This window comes from Tiliqua scincoides, chromosome 7 (assembly GCF_035046505.1).
Source record: "Tiliqua scincoides isolate rTilSci1 chromosome 7, rTilSci1.hap2, whole genome shotgun sequence".
Taxonomy (NCBI): Eukaryota; Metazoa; Chordata; class Lepidosauria; order Squamata; family Scincidae; genus Tiliqua; species Tiliqua scincoides.
Genome location: NC_089827.1, coordinates 54,689,060 through 54,703,053, shown reverse-complemented (window position 1 = coordinate 54,703,053; position 13,994 = coordinate 54,689,060). Strand labels below are relative to the sequence as shown.

At 45.8% G+C, this 13,994-nt stretch overlaps 1 protein-coding gene and 1 pseudogene across 1 annotated transcript in view; both read left to right on the top strand.

Moving 5' to 3' along the window:
- The first annotated feature begins 4,543 nt into the window (after positions 1-4,543).
- Positions 4,544-13,994, top strand: part of TMPRSS6 (transmembrane serine protease 6) — a 33,197-nt gene continuing 23,746 nt past the window's right edge. The window contains exons 1-4 of the mRNA XM_066633968.1: positions 4,544-4,694; positions 6,031-6,173; positions 6,522-6,589; positions 6,814-6,998. Of these exons, the coding sequence (XP_066490065.1) occupies positions 4,544-4,694; positions 6,031-6,173; positions 6,522-6,589; positions 6,814-6,998 (547 nt within the window). The remainder of the gene's footprint in view (positions 4,695-6,030; positions 6,174-6,521; positions 6,590-6,813; positions 6,999-13,994) is intronic.
- On the top strand, positions 5,495-5,614 carry LOC136657664 (5S ribosomal RNA; annotated as a pseudogene).

Below are 13,994 nucleotides of genomic sequence, written 5' to 3'. Positions count from 1 at the left end.
GTCCTCTGATGGCCCCTACCCACTGATTTGATTATCTGTGGGGTTTTGGTTCCCTTGGGGGGGTCTAGAAATGGATCCCCTGTGGCTACCAAGGGGGTGACTGGAAGGAACTTCTGGTTCAGTGAGGCCATCCAGATGTGGGTCAGGACCTGTGGTAAATCAAATCCGTGGGTCCTAAATCCACAGATTAGGAGGTTCCACTTGAATGATTATTAACATCCCCCCCACACTCTTATATGCCAAGGAGCTCTGAACAGGGTACATGATTCTCCTCCCCCTGTTGCAGCGCAGTGCTGCTTGGGAAGCACCCAGGGTTTAGAACCTTGGTGCCTGAGTGAGAGTGCTAAAAGCAGAAGCACTCTGAGGGTTTGAAAGTTAGAATTAGAGCAACAAGAAGTCAGAGCAATGAGAGACACAACAGACATTCAGGGAGTTAGTTGATGCAGGGAGAGCTAAGCTGGAAGTAGGACGGTATGAGATTGAGAGAGAAGTCCGCCTCTCCCGGCTAGCTTCCACAGACTTTTATTCATTCTAAAAGCACACGATGACACTAGAGAAAATTATTTAAGGTTGCTGAAGTCTGCACTGCTAAGAAACCTGCTGGCTCTGCAGTACACATTCCTAGATATGCACTTCTTCATAACATCCTTTGTTTACCGGCTACTAGGTGAAAACTCAGCCTTCGCAACTGGCCCACTCTGGCGTGCCTGAGTGGGGGGGAACCAGTAAGTTTGCTTGCCGGCCTACCGGTTGCCATGTTACCAAGGCTAAGCCTAGCGCCTGCGTAGATAACCACTACATCCCCCTCATCCTATTTTATCCTTACAAAAACCATGTGAGGTAGGTTAGGTCAAGGACTGATGACAGGCCCAACTTCGCCCAGTGAGCTTAATGCTTACAGGCTGAACCTGCGTCTTTACAGTTCTAGTTGGATAGTTTAACCAGCACATTACACTGGTTCTAACGTTAGTGGCAGGACAATGGCCATTTTGTACACCCAAGTGGTTGTAGCAGGGTTGCCACCGAATCAGCCTGGCTGCCCAGTAGTCCACCTTTCTCCTCTTTCTGCCCTTAAAAACATTCCCATTGCTGCTCCCCTTCCTCATCATTACAGACCCACAGCCCTGTTCTGATTGGGACAGTCCTTGCAGGGCCTCTTGCAAGACAAACAGTCATTAAACTGGTGCAGGCTTTCCTGGCAGAAAAGGGGAAAGCTTTACCTACTGGATTTTTCTCAGAAAAGGCTGTTGGCAAACCTGGCTCTGCCCACCCCGCAGGAATTTTCAGAGATCTCCAAGATAATTACAGCCAGCAAGAGCTTCCCAGTTCCCTAAGCTGTGAGATGTTCAAGGCAGGGCTGGCTTTAAGTCAATTGGAGCAATCACTCCTAATTGGGGCCTAACCGTCCCCCGCACTAGGGTAGTCTGCTCTAGTCTAGTCAAATACACACATGTTGCAAAATACACCTAATACCACATTGCAGGTTTTATAGAGAACAGCAACCATTTTAATTTTCTTCTGAATTCTTTAAGAGTCAGTAGTTTGGGGGAAGAGAAGAGCTCCGCGTGGCCTGGAAGAGGCTGCCTGGAGCCCTCAAAATGCACTGGTTTTGCTGTGGAACAGTAGGGGAAGCTTTGGGGGGGGGGTTCTTTACTTTCTACATGTTTTTAAAGTGAACCCCTGGTATCCATGGGAATTACATGGATAACTGAAATCGCGGATGCCAGATCCATGCATGCAGGGGGACATCCGTATGGCCCCTCAGATGGAACAGTCAGCCAGGTGTCTAGACATATGAGTAGAATGATCCAAAGGTTATTTTGATATGCAAAGCTGGTTCCACCCCCCCCCCCCAGCCTGCCTTCTTACATTGAAGAAAAGATGCTGCAAATAAGGTACTAGGAACGAACTTCAGCCTCATACTGGGAGCTAATGAGCAAATCCTGCTTCATCTGCAATAGAGAAAGTGAAGATTAAGGAAGCTCAGAATTAGAAAGGTACAGCGTGTGGCTAGTCAGGGCTGGCTGGTTGTCTTGACAGAGGTTTGGTCAGAGGTTAACATGCATTGGGAGATCAGTACAGCACTCTACCTGCGGGTCTCCATCACTGGCTTCCTCTCCTTTAACCAAAGCTGCTGGCTACCCTACAGTATGCAGTCGCATCACCACCCATCCTGTGCCTTTCTCTGCCATGGGACAGGTGGAAATCCAAGAAGTGCATCCACACCCGCAGCAGCTCCATTAATACAAGAGGGAAAGCTATGCCTGTTGAACTTCTGGCTGTGGCACAGGTGTTAACGATGCATGGGGTCTTCCCAAAAAAGGGCAGCAACCCTAACATGGAGAGTCAGCCGTTTTCTGCATCAAGGGCTTTTCTTTTCCCATTCAAGTCTGATTTTGACTTTATCCCCCCTGGAACCAATAGGTGTAACTAAGACAAGGAAAAGTTGCTGGGCAACTAGTCGGCAGCTCTCTAGAGGGGATTGGGAGGGAGGAGGGGATGGAGAACAAGCACACCGTTACCCAAGAGCTCTTTGCAGCTTCATCCATTCCCATCCTATAGGCTCTTTCCCACCAAGCTGTGTTCTTTCATTTAGAAAGCTGTACAGTAATGTCATTCTTGTCTGGCATAAAGAAATGCTACAGCACTCCAGTGGAATGAGAGGAATCAGCTAGGTAAGCTTTTATTATTGGACAAACGGCTCTGATGAAGTGGGCGCCAGTTCAGAAACTTATGCTGCGATACATTCATTCATCGTTTTTAAGTGCCACACAAGATTCTGTGGTGTTTTGATTAATCGTGCATAACTATCAAGCTACACAGAACTCTTCATTAGGCAACATGTAACAGGAGATCATTTTTGCGAAGGGCTGGAGCAGAGTAAAGGCCAACAGAAGAGGACAAAGCATTGGATTTTGATCGCAGAAGGGACCTTGAGGCCTGGGCCTAAGTAAATATTCGGTCTTGCTCAGTATTTGCAGATGTGTGTGCATGTGTGATTTTGTTTTGCATGAGAGCGCACCAGACCACAAGTCCGAGGAAGACTTCAAAGGTAGGTCTGTAACTCGGGGATAGAACCAGTTTGTTTTCTTAAAATTAACAATGAATTGCAATGAACATTTATCATCTAGGAAGAGAAGAGATTTGGGGGCTGTTTTCTGTAACTGGTGTTTGGGTGATCGGGTTACATTTTGTAAAGCGCAAAGCTTCTTGTTTTGAACATGTTGAGGTGAGCCCTGCGGAGAACATCAACCAGGACGTATCGATTGGGAAGACGAACAAGAGGCCGAATCATTCTGACTGTGGGTGCTGGGAGGTTTCTGGTGGTTACAGGGAGCAGTTGCATTGCTGCTTCAGAATTACATTTATCCTCATTTCATACTTTTTGTGGTCAGCTTTTTGGTTTAGTTGCCTCACGTCACCTTTGGCCACAATGCTGAATTCAGGGAACTAGCAGCTCAGCAGGAAAAGCCACAAAATGGAGGCCAAGGGAAGGATCCTTTATGCTCTGGGTTGTTTTGGTACACACATTTTCTGCTTTCAGTTGGCACGTTTGTGTCTTTTGCCTTCTGAGGGACACAGAGCACCTTTTTCGATGACCAACAACCCTGTGAGGTAGGTTAAGGATGTAGCCCCTAACCTGAGGGATGTTGCCGAGTCAATGCTTCAGAGGTTACCAGGAGTTTGACCCTACATTACTCACATCCAAATCCAACACCCCTATTATATTGTACCAGTTAATATAAATCTCCTTGTCATGCGTACTAGGAAGCTCATGCCTTGACACCATTTTCTCACCCTCTATGTTCTTACATCGACATATCACAATAACCCACACAGATGAAATGACAATCTACACAACATGTTTGATGTGACCTCTTCGTAGGGGGCAAGGCTACCTGTGGTTTTAAGAGGGTACCCGATTCATATTTCGAAAATCCCCGCAGAGCCCCACCCCACTGACAAAACTGCTGTGCGGTGTCCCTTATTTTTTTTTAAATTGTGATCTAATGTCCTGTCCTGTTGGCATCCTTCAGTTTTGAAAGACTATGGTGTCGCGCTCAGAATGATGGCTCTGGAACAGCGTCTAGTGTGGCTAATGTGTGGCTAATTAGTGTGATCTAATGGCACTGTTGCAAATATACACAATGCCTTCTTGCCTTTCCATGGAAGGTGGATCTATGAACTTGACTGCTGGACAGGTGTCACACCATGTCTCATTTGTCATTGCTGTGTCTCCTTCTCATAGTCAGGCTCTGACTGGAGAGCTGAACCTCCTATTGCTGCTTGTCACTTTGCATTGCTGGTCTTGCTGCCAGACAGTGGGGGTTCTGGGGGGGTCCCATGAGTACCACTGGATACCCCCTCAAGTACCACCGGTGGTACGAGTAAACTGGTTGAGAAACACTGTTCTAGAGCTCTTTTCAGGGAGCTGGTGCTCAGTCTACCTTGCAGGAAAGTCTTCAAGAGGTGCACATGCTTCAAGAGGTGGAGTAAGTGCCTTCCCACCCCATTTTTGTGATTTGGTTTGTTGTTTAGCGAGATGCCAACGATGGAGGGAGAGGATCAGGAGGAGGATGTAAAGGAGTCCCCTCAAGACAAGCACAGGAGCAGATCCCGTAACTACCGATACTACATCCCACTTTGGATTGTGCTGTTGGCCGGCACAGGAGCAATAATTTGGTATTTCTTAGGTAACAATTCCAGTCTTTTGTTGTTCTTGTTCCTGCAGGTTGCTGATGCGACAATCAGGTGCATCTGTCTTAAAAAGATGAGTCCACAGCCATGGCCAACTTGTATTGGAATCCAGTAGGTTCCAAAAGCCAGGCAGCACTTGGGGGGAGGGGTGAGCCCTTCATCCTTCACCCCAAAGTCTAACATCCACCAGCCTCCTTCTCATGCTTGATAAACCAGCCACCTGTGTGGCTGCAGGTAGAAAAGCAACAGGGCAACTGGCAAAAAGGAAGTACCTTGATATTCTTTTCAAACTGCAGACGCCAGGCAGTCAGGCTCATCAGGCATGAGGAGAGGGAGGAGGGAGCAAATGAATGGCAGTCCTGCCATTGAAGATGGTGCAGTGGCCAAACCTTGCTTCAGCTGCTGCTCCATCGAAGCAGTGGTCGCTGTCCTACTGCCAGTGGCTGGAAGTTGTCACTTCTGCCTTCCATGTGTCAGCACATTCAGATGGGTTGAGGGAGAACCTGCTGATACGTGATCCCAAGGATGAGCTCACCTCATAGCAAAAACAACTGTAGTTCATAGGGGCTCCGGACACAACTGGAACCTTGTTCCAGTCACATCTGGACTGTTTAAAAGCCACTTGCGGTTTTTGATGAAGAGGCCTTTAAGCATTTCTGGAGGGCTTTCTGAGGCTCACAGAGGCTCTGAGTGGACCCTACAGGCCTCAGAACAGCTCTGGATGTGACCAGAGCCCCTGTGGACCATTTCCAGAGCCCCTATGGACAGCAACCAATGGATTTCATTATCCACATGGGCCTGCAGCAACTGTTACCCTGCACATGCCTGATCTCGACTGATCTCAGAAGCTAAGCAGGGTCAGGCCTGGTTAGTACTTGGATGGGAGACCACCTGGGAATACCAGGTGCTGTAGGCTTATACCATAGTCTTTCCAGACTGAAGGTTGCCAACCAACCATCCACAGAGGGTCCAGGAACGGATCCTTCATGGATACTGAGGTCCCGCCTGTATAACCTCTTGCTCTATGGCCTCCAGGGGTAGGGCACTCGGGCTCCCAGGTCCCCATAGGACTTAACCATCAGCAGAGACAGGTAGGCTTGTAAACAACTCCTATTACTGAGAACTATTTACAGTCAACTATCAGGTTACCTTCCTATCATACCTTCACGCCCAAGAACAAGAGCTGCACCAAATAAAACTGAACCATCCCAGGTAGAGAGAAGTTGGACCGTCCTATGACAGGCCATCTAAAGTCACACTGAAGACACACCCCCCCAAGAGTCCTGCAATGACTTCTACAGAAGTGTTTTTCAATGTGTCTTCTCATTGTAGATTACAGGCCACGGCATCTCGAGCCGCCTGCCCTGCGTTTCTACTCTGGCAGCCTGAGGATTCTCAATCGACAGTATTCCTTGGATCATGGGCGGATAGAATCGAGAGCCTTCTGGACAGAGGCAGCCAAGTCTCAGAAGATGGTGGGACAGAACTTCATGATTGGTGGAGGTCTCCATCAGGGGTGGGAGGTGTAAAAGAATGAGGGTTGATGGGTTTTTTTCACTGGCCCCTGCATCAGTGCCTTTCATAATGGCTTGACACATAGAAATGAAGCAGGTTCCTCTGTGCTTCCATTTTCATAGCAGGAAAAGCTCTGCCTGCTGCATTTTACCATGTGGCTGTTCCAAAAGGTAGCAACTGTAGTGGGAATTGGATGCCTCTGTGTAACAAATCACAGGTTTGTTACATCTAAGGCAGAGAAAGATGAGATATTCCTTTGTGACAAGTCCATTGCCTGGTAGTTAACTGAGAGCATGTTCTTTACACAGCTGAAAGACCTTATTCACGCCACTGAGCTGTCTCCTTACTACAACTCCAATACGGTCTATGCCTTTGGGTGAGTAAAGAATTATTAGCCTGCATTTGAAAGTTCCCTTAGAAGTTGGAATATGTTCATCTCAAAAACTGAAAGAACTTTTCAGTTGTATCCTAAATGTGTATGGGCTATAACTCTGGGTTGCACCTGAGAACTGAAAATGTTTAGTGAGCTCTGCAGAGCAACCACATGACTGGAGGAGACTGGAGAAGAGGCAGTAAATATGGTTATTATCTTCCTATTAGGGAGGGGTCTTTGACCTGCTTCTTCTGGTTTGCCCTTCAAATCCCACCAAGCCAGCAGAAGGAGATGACCGAAGAGAAGGTGAATACCAAGCTCCATACAGAACTTCTTGCGAGCACCAACAGAAAAGGTCGTCTCTTCTATCAGACAGACTATAAGCTTGACCCAGAATCCTTGGTTGTCCTAGGTAAGAACTGATCAAGTCGAATTTTCAAGGAAGGGGGGTGAGGCCTATAGCACAGATTACCATATATTGGGGAGAAAGAAGAAATGCAGGTGTGTAGAGTGGAAGTGGGAATCACACACACACACACACACACACACACACACACACACACACACTCTTACTATTTATTTGTTTGTTTGTTTGTTTGTATGTTTGTTTGTTTGTTTGTTTGGGACCTGACCTAGCCACAGTCAAACATTTCTAAGTCCTGTTGATTTGAATCGGAATGCTATGCTTGTCCTTCTCTTGATCTGTTCTCATTTCCTGAACAACACCCCCAGGCCCATTTGGATAAGGAAAGAGGACGCACTGTGCCTTTGATTCATTATACAAGAGATGTCCCTTCTTTGCTTCAAGATGGTATCGCCATCCCATGTGCTTACATGTAAAGGTCTAACACACACACACGCTCATCGAAGCACGCAACACTTACCAGTCCTTTTATCTGTTAGGTTCGGGGAGGTTTGGAGAGGGCACTAATCTAGAAGGAATCACTGTATGCATGTAGATCAGAACCCTAGCTATGGGCTGGATTTTTTTCCCCCCATGTTGAATTACTCTTGCTAGATCAGGGTGCAGGTGTTCTAAAAATACACCTTTATGTTTTATGTCTAAGAATGTAAGGCTGCAATCGGAAGCATGCTTTCCTGGGAGTAAGCCCCACTGTCCCACAATGGGACTTAGGGCCCAATCCTATCCAAATTTCCAACACCGGTGCAACTGCTATTACAACTGCAAGCCCCGAGGTAAGGAAACAAATGTTCCCATACCTTGAGGAGGCCTCTGTGACTGCCTCTCCTGCACAGGATGCAAGGCATGCCCCATTGGCATGGCTGCACCAGCAGTGGAAAATTGGATAGGATTGGGCCTTCAGATATGAATAAACCTGGCTAAACCTGTCCTTTCAGTTTATTTTCCTGGTGTTTTATGAATGGATATGTTAAATGTGTATTATGATGTTTATTTAAAACAAAACAAAAAACCTCATCACAGCCTTTTCTTTAGTAATGAATCTTATGATATCATAAGAACAGCCCTGCTGGATCAGGCCATAGGCCCACATAGTCCAGCTTCCTGTATCTCACAGTGGCCCACCAAATGCCTCTGGGAGCACACAAGACAACAAGAGACCTGCATCCTGGTGCCCTCCCTTGCATCTGGCATTCTGACGTAGCCCATTTCTAAAATCAGGGGGTTGCGCATACACATCATGGCTTGTACTGCCAACGAGTAATGTCTCTTTCAGCATTATCAGGTTCTGAAGTTTTGCTTTCCTCTTGTAATCGTGTTCCTTTATAACATTTCCCCAGATTGCTGGTGGCAATCTTTACTTGGTTTTGCCAGTGATACTTCTGTCATTTGCTTCTCAGGCATATCTACACCATGGACTTAAATTGGTGTAACACTCGGGTCCCTTACTCCAGGGGATAAGGGGTCCCTTACTCCCTTACTCTAAAACAGAATCTTCTCACAAAAATTATCAGCATCCTTACAAACCAGGCTGCTCTGGAAAAAGCTAGGACAGTTGAATGGATATAAAACTGATAGGTTTGTGACATATCCCTAAAATTTGAATCTATTTTTTTCAACAATCACATTGCTGGGCATCATGCTTGCCCATAGACTTAGCTTCATTAGTGCAGCATATATGAGATGTTTGTCCCCTTGGCTGTTGTCAGTGAATTAATTTTGGTTTTTAATCTCTCTCTCTCTCTCTCTCTCTCTCTCTCTCTCTCTCTCTCTCTCTCTCTGATCATTGATGGAAATTCTAAATGAGACCAAACATATATGCTACTCAGAATCTCCCTCTGAGAGTAAGCTGCCACTGTCTTTTATTTACATCTTTTCCTGTGCTCAGGCATTCTGCGTGACAGTACTCCTCTCTAAGTAATTTGTGTAGCATAGCTTTGCAAATCAAACTTAACAAAGAGCGGAAGGGCACATTTTGCATAGCTAAGTAACAAAAGTTATGATCTGACATGGATGGGCACACAGTTAAGTCCCAGGGAGATTACAGTGGATTGTATTCATGGTCACTACTGAACAATCATCGAGATCAGTCCTGTGTGGAACCTGTGGTTTACAGTGCAAGTGGCAGGCCCAACAGTCAAGCCTTGTAATTTTAATCAAGTATTAAAATGGCTCTGGACATCTGAATGCCAATGCTGTTTGATTTGGGGCATGCAGTTATCTCTGCATTAATCTATGTAGGTGCTACAAGATCAGCAGAATAATGATACTTAGCATTATATGCAGCACTTTCAAAGCATATACATTATCCTATTACAGGGGTCTTCAAACCCAGGGGCCACATCTGCACCCCCCTCCCAGGATTTTATCTGTCCCATAGCAACTTAAAATATTTTTATTGCTAATTTTTTTGCTAATATTTGACATTTTTACTTATTATATATCATTGCTCAGTTTAATCATGGTATTATTTCTTTGTAATTGTCACATTTCTCTTTGTTTCTGACTCCTATCATGATGATTACAACAAAGATCCCAAGTAAAATGTATTCATTCATTTAAATTTCATTCATTCATTTATAACTGATTTTTTTCGGCCTGTGAAAATGTGTAAAATATATGATGCGGCCCTTGTACTGAAATGTTTGGAGACCTCTGTCCTACTGTAATCCTTACCACAATCCTGTAAGGTAGTCCAGGAGTATTATCTACATGGTGCTGATGGGGGTTGAGAGAGAATGACGAACTAGAAACCAAGGGCTTACTGTTTTGTCACTGACTTTATCACTGTCCAAATTCCAAGATGTCATTTAATGCTGACTACTTCAATGAGCTGGGCTTCACAAGCCTAACTCTGGAGATTGTTCAGAACCTTCAGCTAATACAATCCACTGTAATTGCATTGGAGCTTAATTGTGTAATGAACAATGAGTTACATAAATGAGTCATCTCGCTCTGTGTCTTCAGTTATTTAGCAAATAACTGCCATAGGGTGATCAGGACCAGGGATTAATCCTTTTCCTTGTGTCATACTGCCAATGAAAATCTACCCTGCCCAAAGCTTTTATTTGCTCAGATGGAGTGCTGCTTTGGTGCCAAAAGCAGCTGCCTTTCCAAAGGGATAAATATTTGTAGGGACTGTGGTGCAAGGGAAAGGGTTAAACCCCTTTCCTAATCAGGAGCCTCTTCTCCCCCCCCACTCCTATTTACAGAATAATTGCCTCACACCAGGGACGCCCACCAGAGACTGCATCTCCTACAGAACTGTCTCTTGTTCAGTTGAACTCCTGCTGTCAAGTAATGGAGGTTGCCACAACGTGGATCCATTCCTCATATTTCACTGAAATTCCTCATTTTTCATTATGACATTATGAGTATCATTTCTGTGTGTGAGGCAAAATAATTGTGGGTTTCATTTTCATACGAGGAGGCAGCGAAATGTAAGCCCCAGAGAATGTGAGTCATGTAATGGCCATGCTACACTCTGGATCAAACGTCTTCAAAAGTCTCGCTGTTGCTATCTTATTGTATTTGAGGGTTTATGACTGTGTTTAAGTATATATATTTGATTTTGTGCAATCTGCCTTGGGTGTCCTTATAAGTGGAGGGAAATATATTAAATAAATAAATGTGAGTCCTTAAGGCCAAGTTGTATACTGCAATTTCAGCTTTCCTGTTCTTTTTGTTGCATTTATCAAACCCTCCAGGGTTAGGGTTTGAAACCCCTCCAGAGCGACCCTCACCTCCTGAGGGGAGGGCGACCCTTGGACCATGGAGATGGGCACTTGCCTGATTCCATGATTTCGGCTATCCACAGCTAACCATGGGTGTGTGTGTCCAGAATGGAACCCCCGCGGATAAGGGAGCATGCCTGTATTTATGACTTTACATTCAAGTGCCTCAGTCCGGATGCATATAATGGCAGATACTTAAGCAATGAAGAAGTGCTAGAGATTTCCTCTGGCTCTATAAGAAACATACGTCCAATTCTTCTCTCCCCCCCCCCCCCGCCAAAGCTGCCACACCAAAAATGAGCATGCTGTATCTAGCAGGGGGAGATTAGGAGGCGGGGGAAATGGGGAATTATTTCCCTTTACCCGCCATAAGCCTCCTGCTCTGCAGTGAGTCTTGGACCTGCGCCAGCTCTGTAGCTGGAGCAAGTCTAAGGAGAATAAAGGAGTGGGGAGGCTGCTGAAAGAGGGGATGGGATCTGGTGGGTGTCATCACCACCAGATCCACTCCCTCCTGCCGCCTCGCTATCCCTGTTCCTCCCCCCTTCTGCCCGGTTTCGCTCCTCCCTGCCCCTGCCACTGCCTTCCCGCTCTGGTGGGCATGGCAGGAACTGGCGATTGCTGCAAAATGGCTGCCAGCAGAGTGCTCTGCTTTGTGACAGCGGAAATGACAGGCGCTGCAATCGGCAGCCAGGACTGGGCTGTTAATTTAAGAAGCCTAATCCATCTGTTTGGATGTCTCATCGGTGTCTCAACAGCAATATGTCCAAGGCTGCACTTCTCATCCTTCTTCTTAGGCCGCCTTCTCAAACGCACTGTGTTTTACGTCACCATCCACCCTGTTGATCAGGCGCAAGGCGTTGGCTCTCTCTTTGCTTCCTCCCTCTCCTTTGCTGCCCACATTCAGTCTGTTGTTTTGTTTGTTACTCCGTAAAGTGCTATGTGCATTAATGATAGTACGTAAATAATAATTATACTGTCCTCTAAAATGAAGAGGAGGAGGATAGTCGCTGCTTTCTTCCCCTACTAGGCACAGAGAGGTTTGATTCATTATTTAATGAGTCGCTATAAAGACTTTTATATCTCGGATGGAAGCCTCTATAAGAAAATGGCTTTAAAAAAATATTGCTCAGTTGAATAGCAAATTCCTTTAATGCCTTAAGAGCTTCTTCACTGGATTTGCCCTACGTTAACTGTCCCCAGCTTGCTATATTTTTAAATCGGGAACAGACATAACTTTTCTGTTTTGTTTGTTTGTTTTAAACCCTGAGTAGGGTCTGCTATAAGTTCCAGTAATTGCGGATCAAGGTGGCTTTCCCAGAATCAGACCAAAGGCCAACTCTGTCCAGACTCCTGCTTTCTATAGACGTCTGTCCGATGTCTACAGCAGTAGTGTAGCTAGAGGGGGGTGCAAAGTACTAAGTTTTGCAGGGCGCTGCACCGCGGCATGCAAGCAGCTCCTCCCCCTTTCCTTTGCAGCCGTTCTGGGCCACTACAGTGTTGCCTTCATTTCGCTCTAGGGACCAAGAATGGCTCCAAAGGGAAGGGGGAGGGGCTGCTTGCAAGTTGCAGTGATGCGCCCTTAAGTGCTTTGCGTCCTTTATAGCTATGCTATTGGCTTACAGCAGTGGTTCCCAAGCTTTTTTGCACTGGGACCCACTTTTTAAAATGGTACTCTGTCGGGACCCACCTAAGTTTAACTTTACCAGCTGCTCAAGCCTCTGTTTCTATTCTTTGTACAATGTTGGGTGGGGGGGCGAATGGCCTTCAGGAGTGCTTGTTGAGCTCCACGTTCATCAGATAGGGACCATCCCTTTTGGCCTTCAATCCACTTTGAAGTGGATTGAGGCATGTTTGCCTACTCACGAGTAAATGTGCACATGCTGCTCCGTTTCACTTTCCATAGGGATCAATACGTTTTACTTGTCAGCTGTCAGCTTATCAGTCTCGCGACCCACCAGAAATCAAGTCGCAACCCACTGGTGGGTCCAAACTCACAGTTTGGAAATCACTGCCCTACAGGAACCCCAAAGGCTCTTGCTCCTTCGCAACTGAGATTTCATGATTGGTTGCCTCTGAACATGGCAGTTCCTCTGAAGCTACCACGGCTGATAGTCCTACCCTCCATGAATTTCTCAAATTCCCTTTTAAAGTCATCTAAGCTATATCTTGTGACTGAATATTCCACAAGATAATACTGTGTAGAGTAGTAAGTTCTTTTGTTTGTCCTGAATCTACTGCCAGTCAATGTCATGGGAGGATCCAGGGTTCTAGTATCAACAAAAGGGGAATAGTATCTTCTCTTCTTCACTCCATGTGCACTGTGGATAATTATTATTCTCGGGAAACTTGGTTTGCAGCAATCACACAAGGTGGTAACTTACAGCACAACCAATTCAAGACGTTTTGTTGAAAGGCTCTCCATTCCAGATTTTAAAATCAAACAAAACCAGGACAGTTAATGCAGGATCAGAACCTCTAGCATTGTTTTCTTTTTCACAGCAGATGGAAAGATGATTTCAGAATTTCCATTCTGAAAGATGGAATAAGAGCTAGCACAGGGATGTCAAACATAAGGCCCAGGGGCCAGATGCAGTCCACTGAAGCTTTTCATCTGGCCCCTGAGCTCTCAGCTGTTGAGCAGTGCTGAGGTGGCAATGCTGAAGGGGTGGCTCACATGATAATTGGGCTCTCTCATATCTTAAAATATGATCAAGATTTGCATATTTTTCTCTTCTGTCATTTGCAGCTAATGAGTTCCTAAGTGAGAAAAATGTGCTTATTTCTGGTTTAATGACATCACTTCCTGCCTGATGACATCATCTCTAGCCCTCAGCAAGCATCATGAATGTTATTTGGCCCACTGCATGAAGTGCGTTTGACACCCCTGATCTAGCATGTACCATTGCTGGTGGATCCATCCCCTCCCTGCCCCAGTTCCTTCCCCAGAATTCACAATTTCACCCCCATTCTGCCCATGTTTTGCCCCTTACTCCAGCTTACCTGCTCCATTTGCAGCGGTGGCTCCAAAATGGTAACATGTGGCTTGCAACAATTGCTGTCCTAACTCAGGGGATAGGATTGGACCATTAGATAGAATTGTACTGTAAGCAAGCCTTAAAGGGGATATGCATACTTGTGTACGTGCACACTTACTCCCGTCCTCTTGGTTTGCTGTTTTACATAGCTTTGTATCTCTCTAGGTGTTCTTCCTTTTACCTGTCTGTCAATCAATGTTTCTTCATTGCCTTCCACT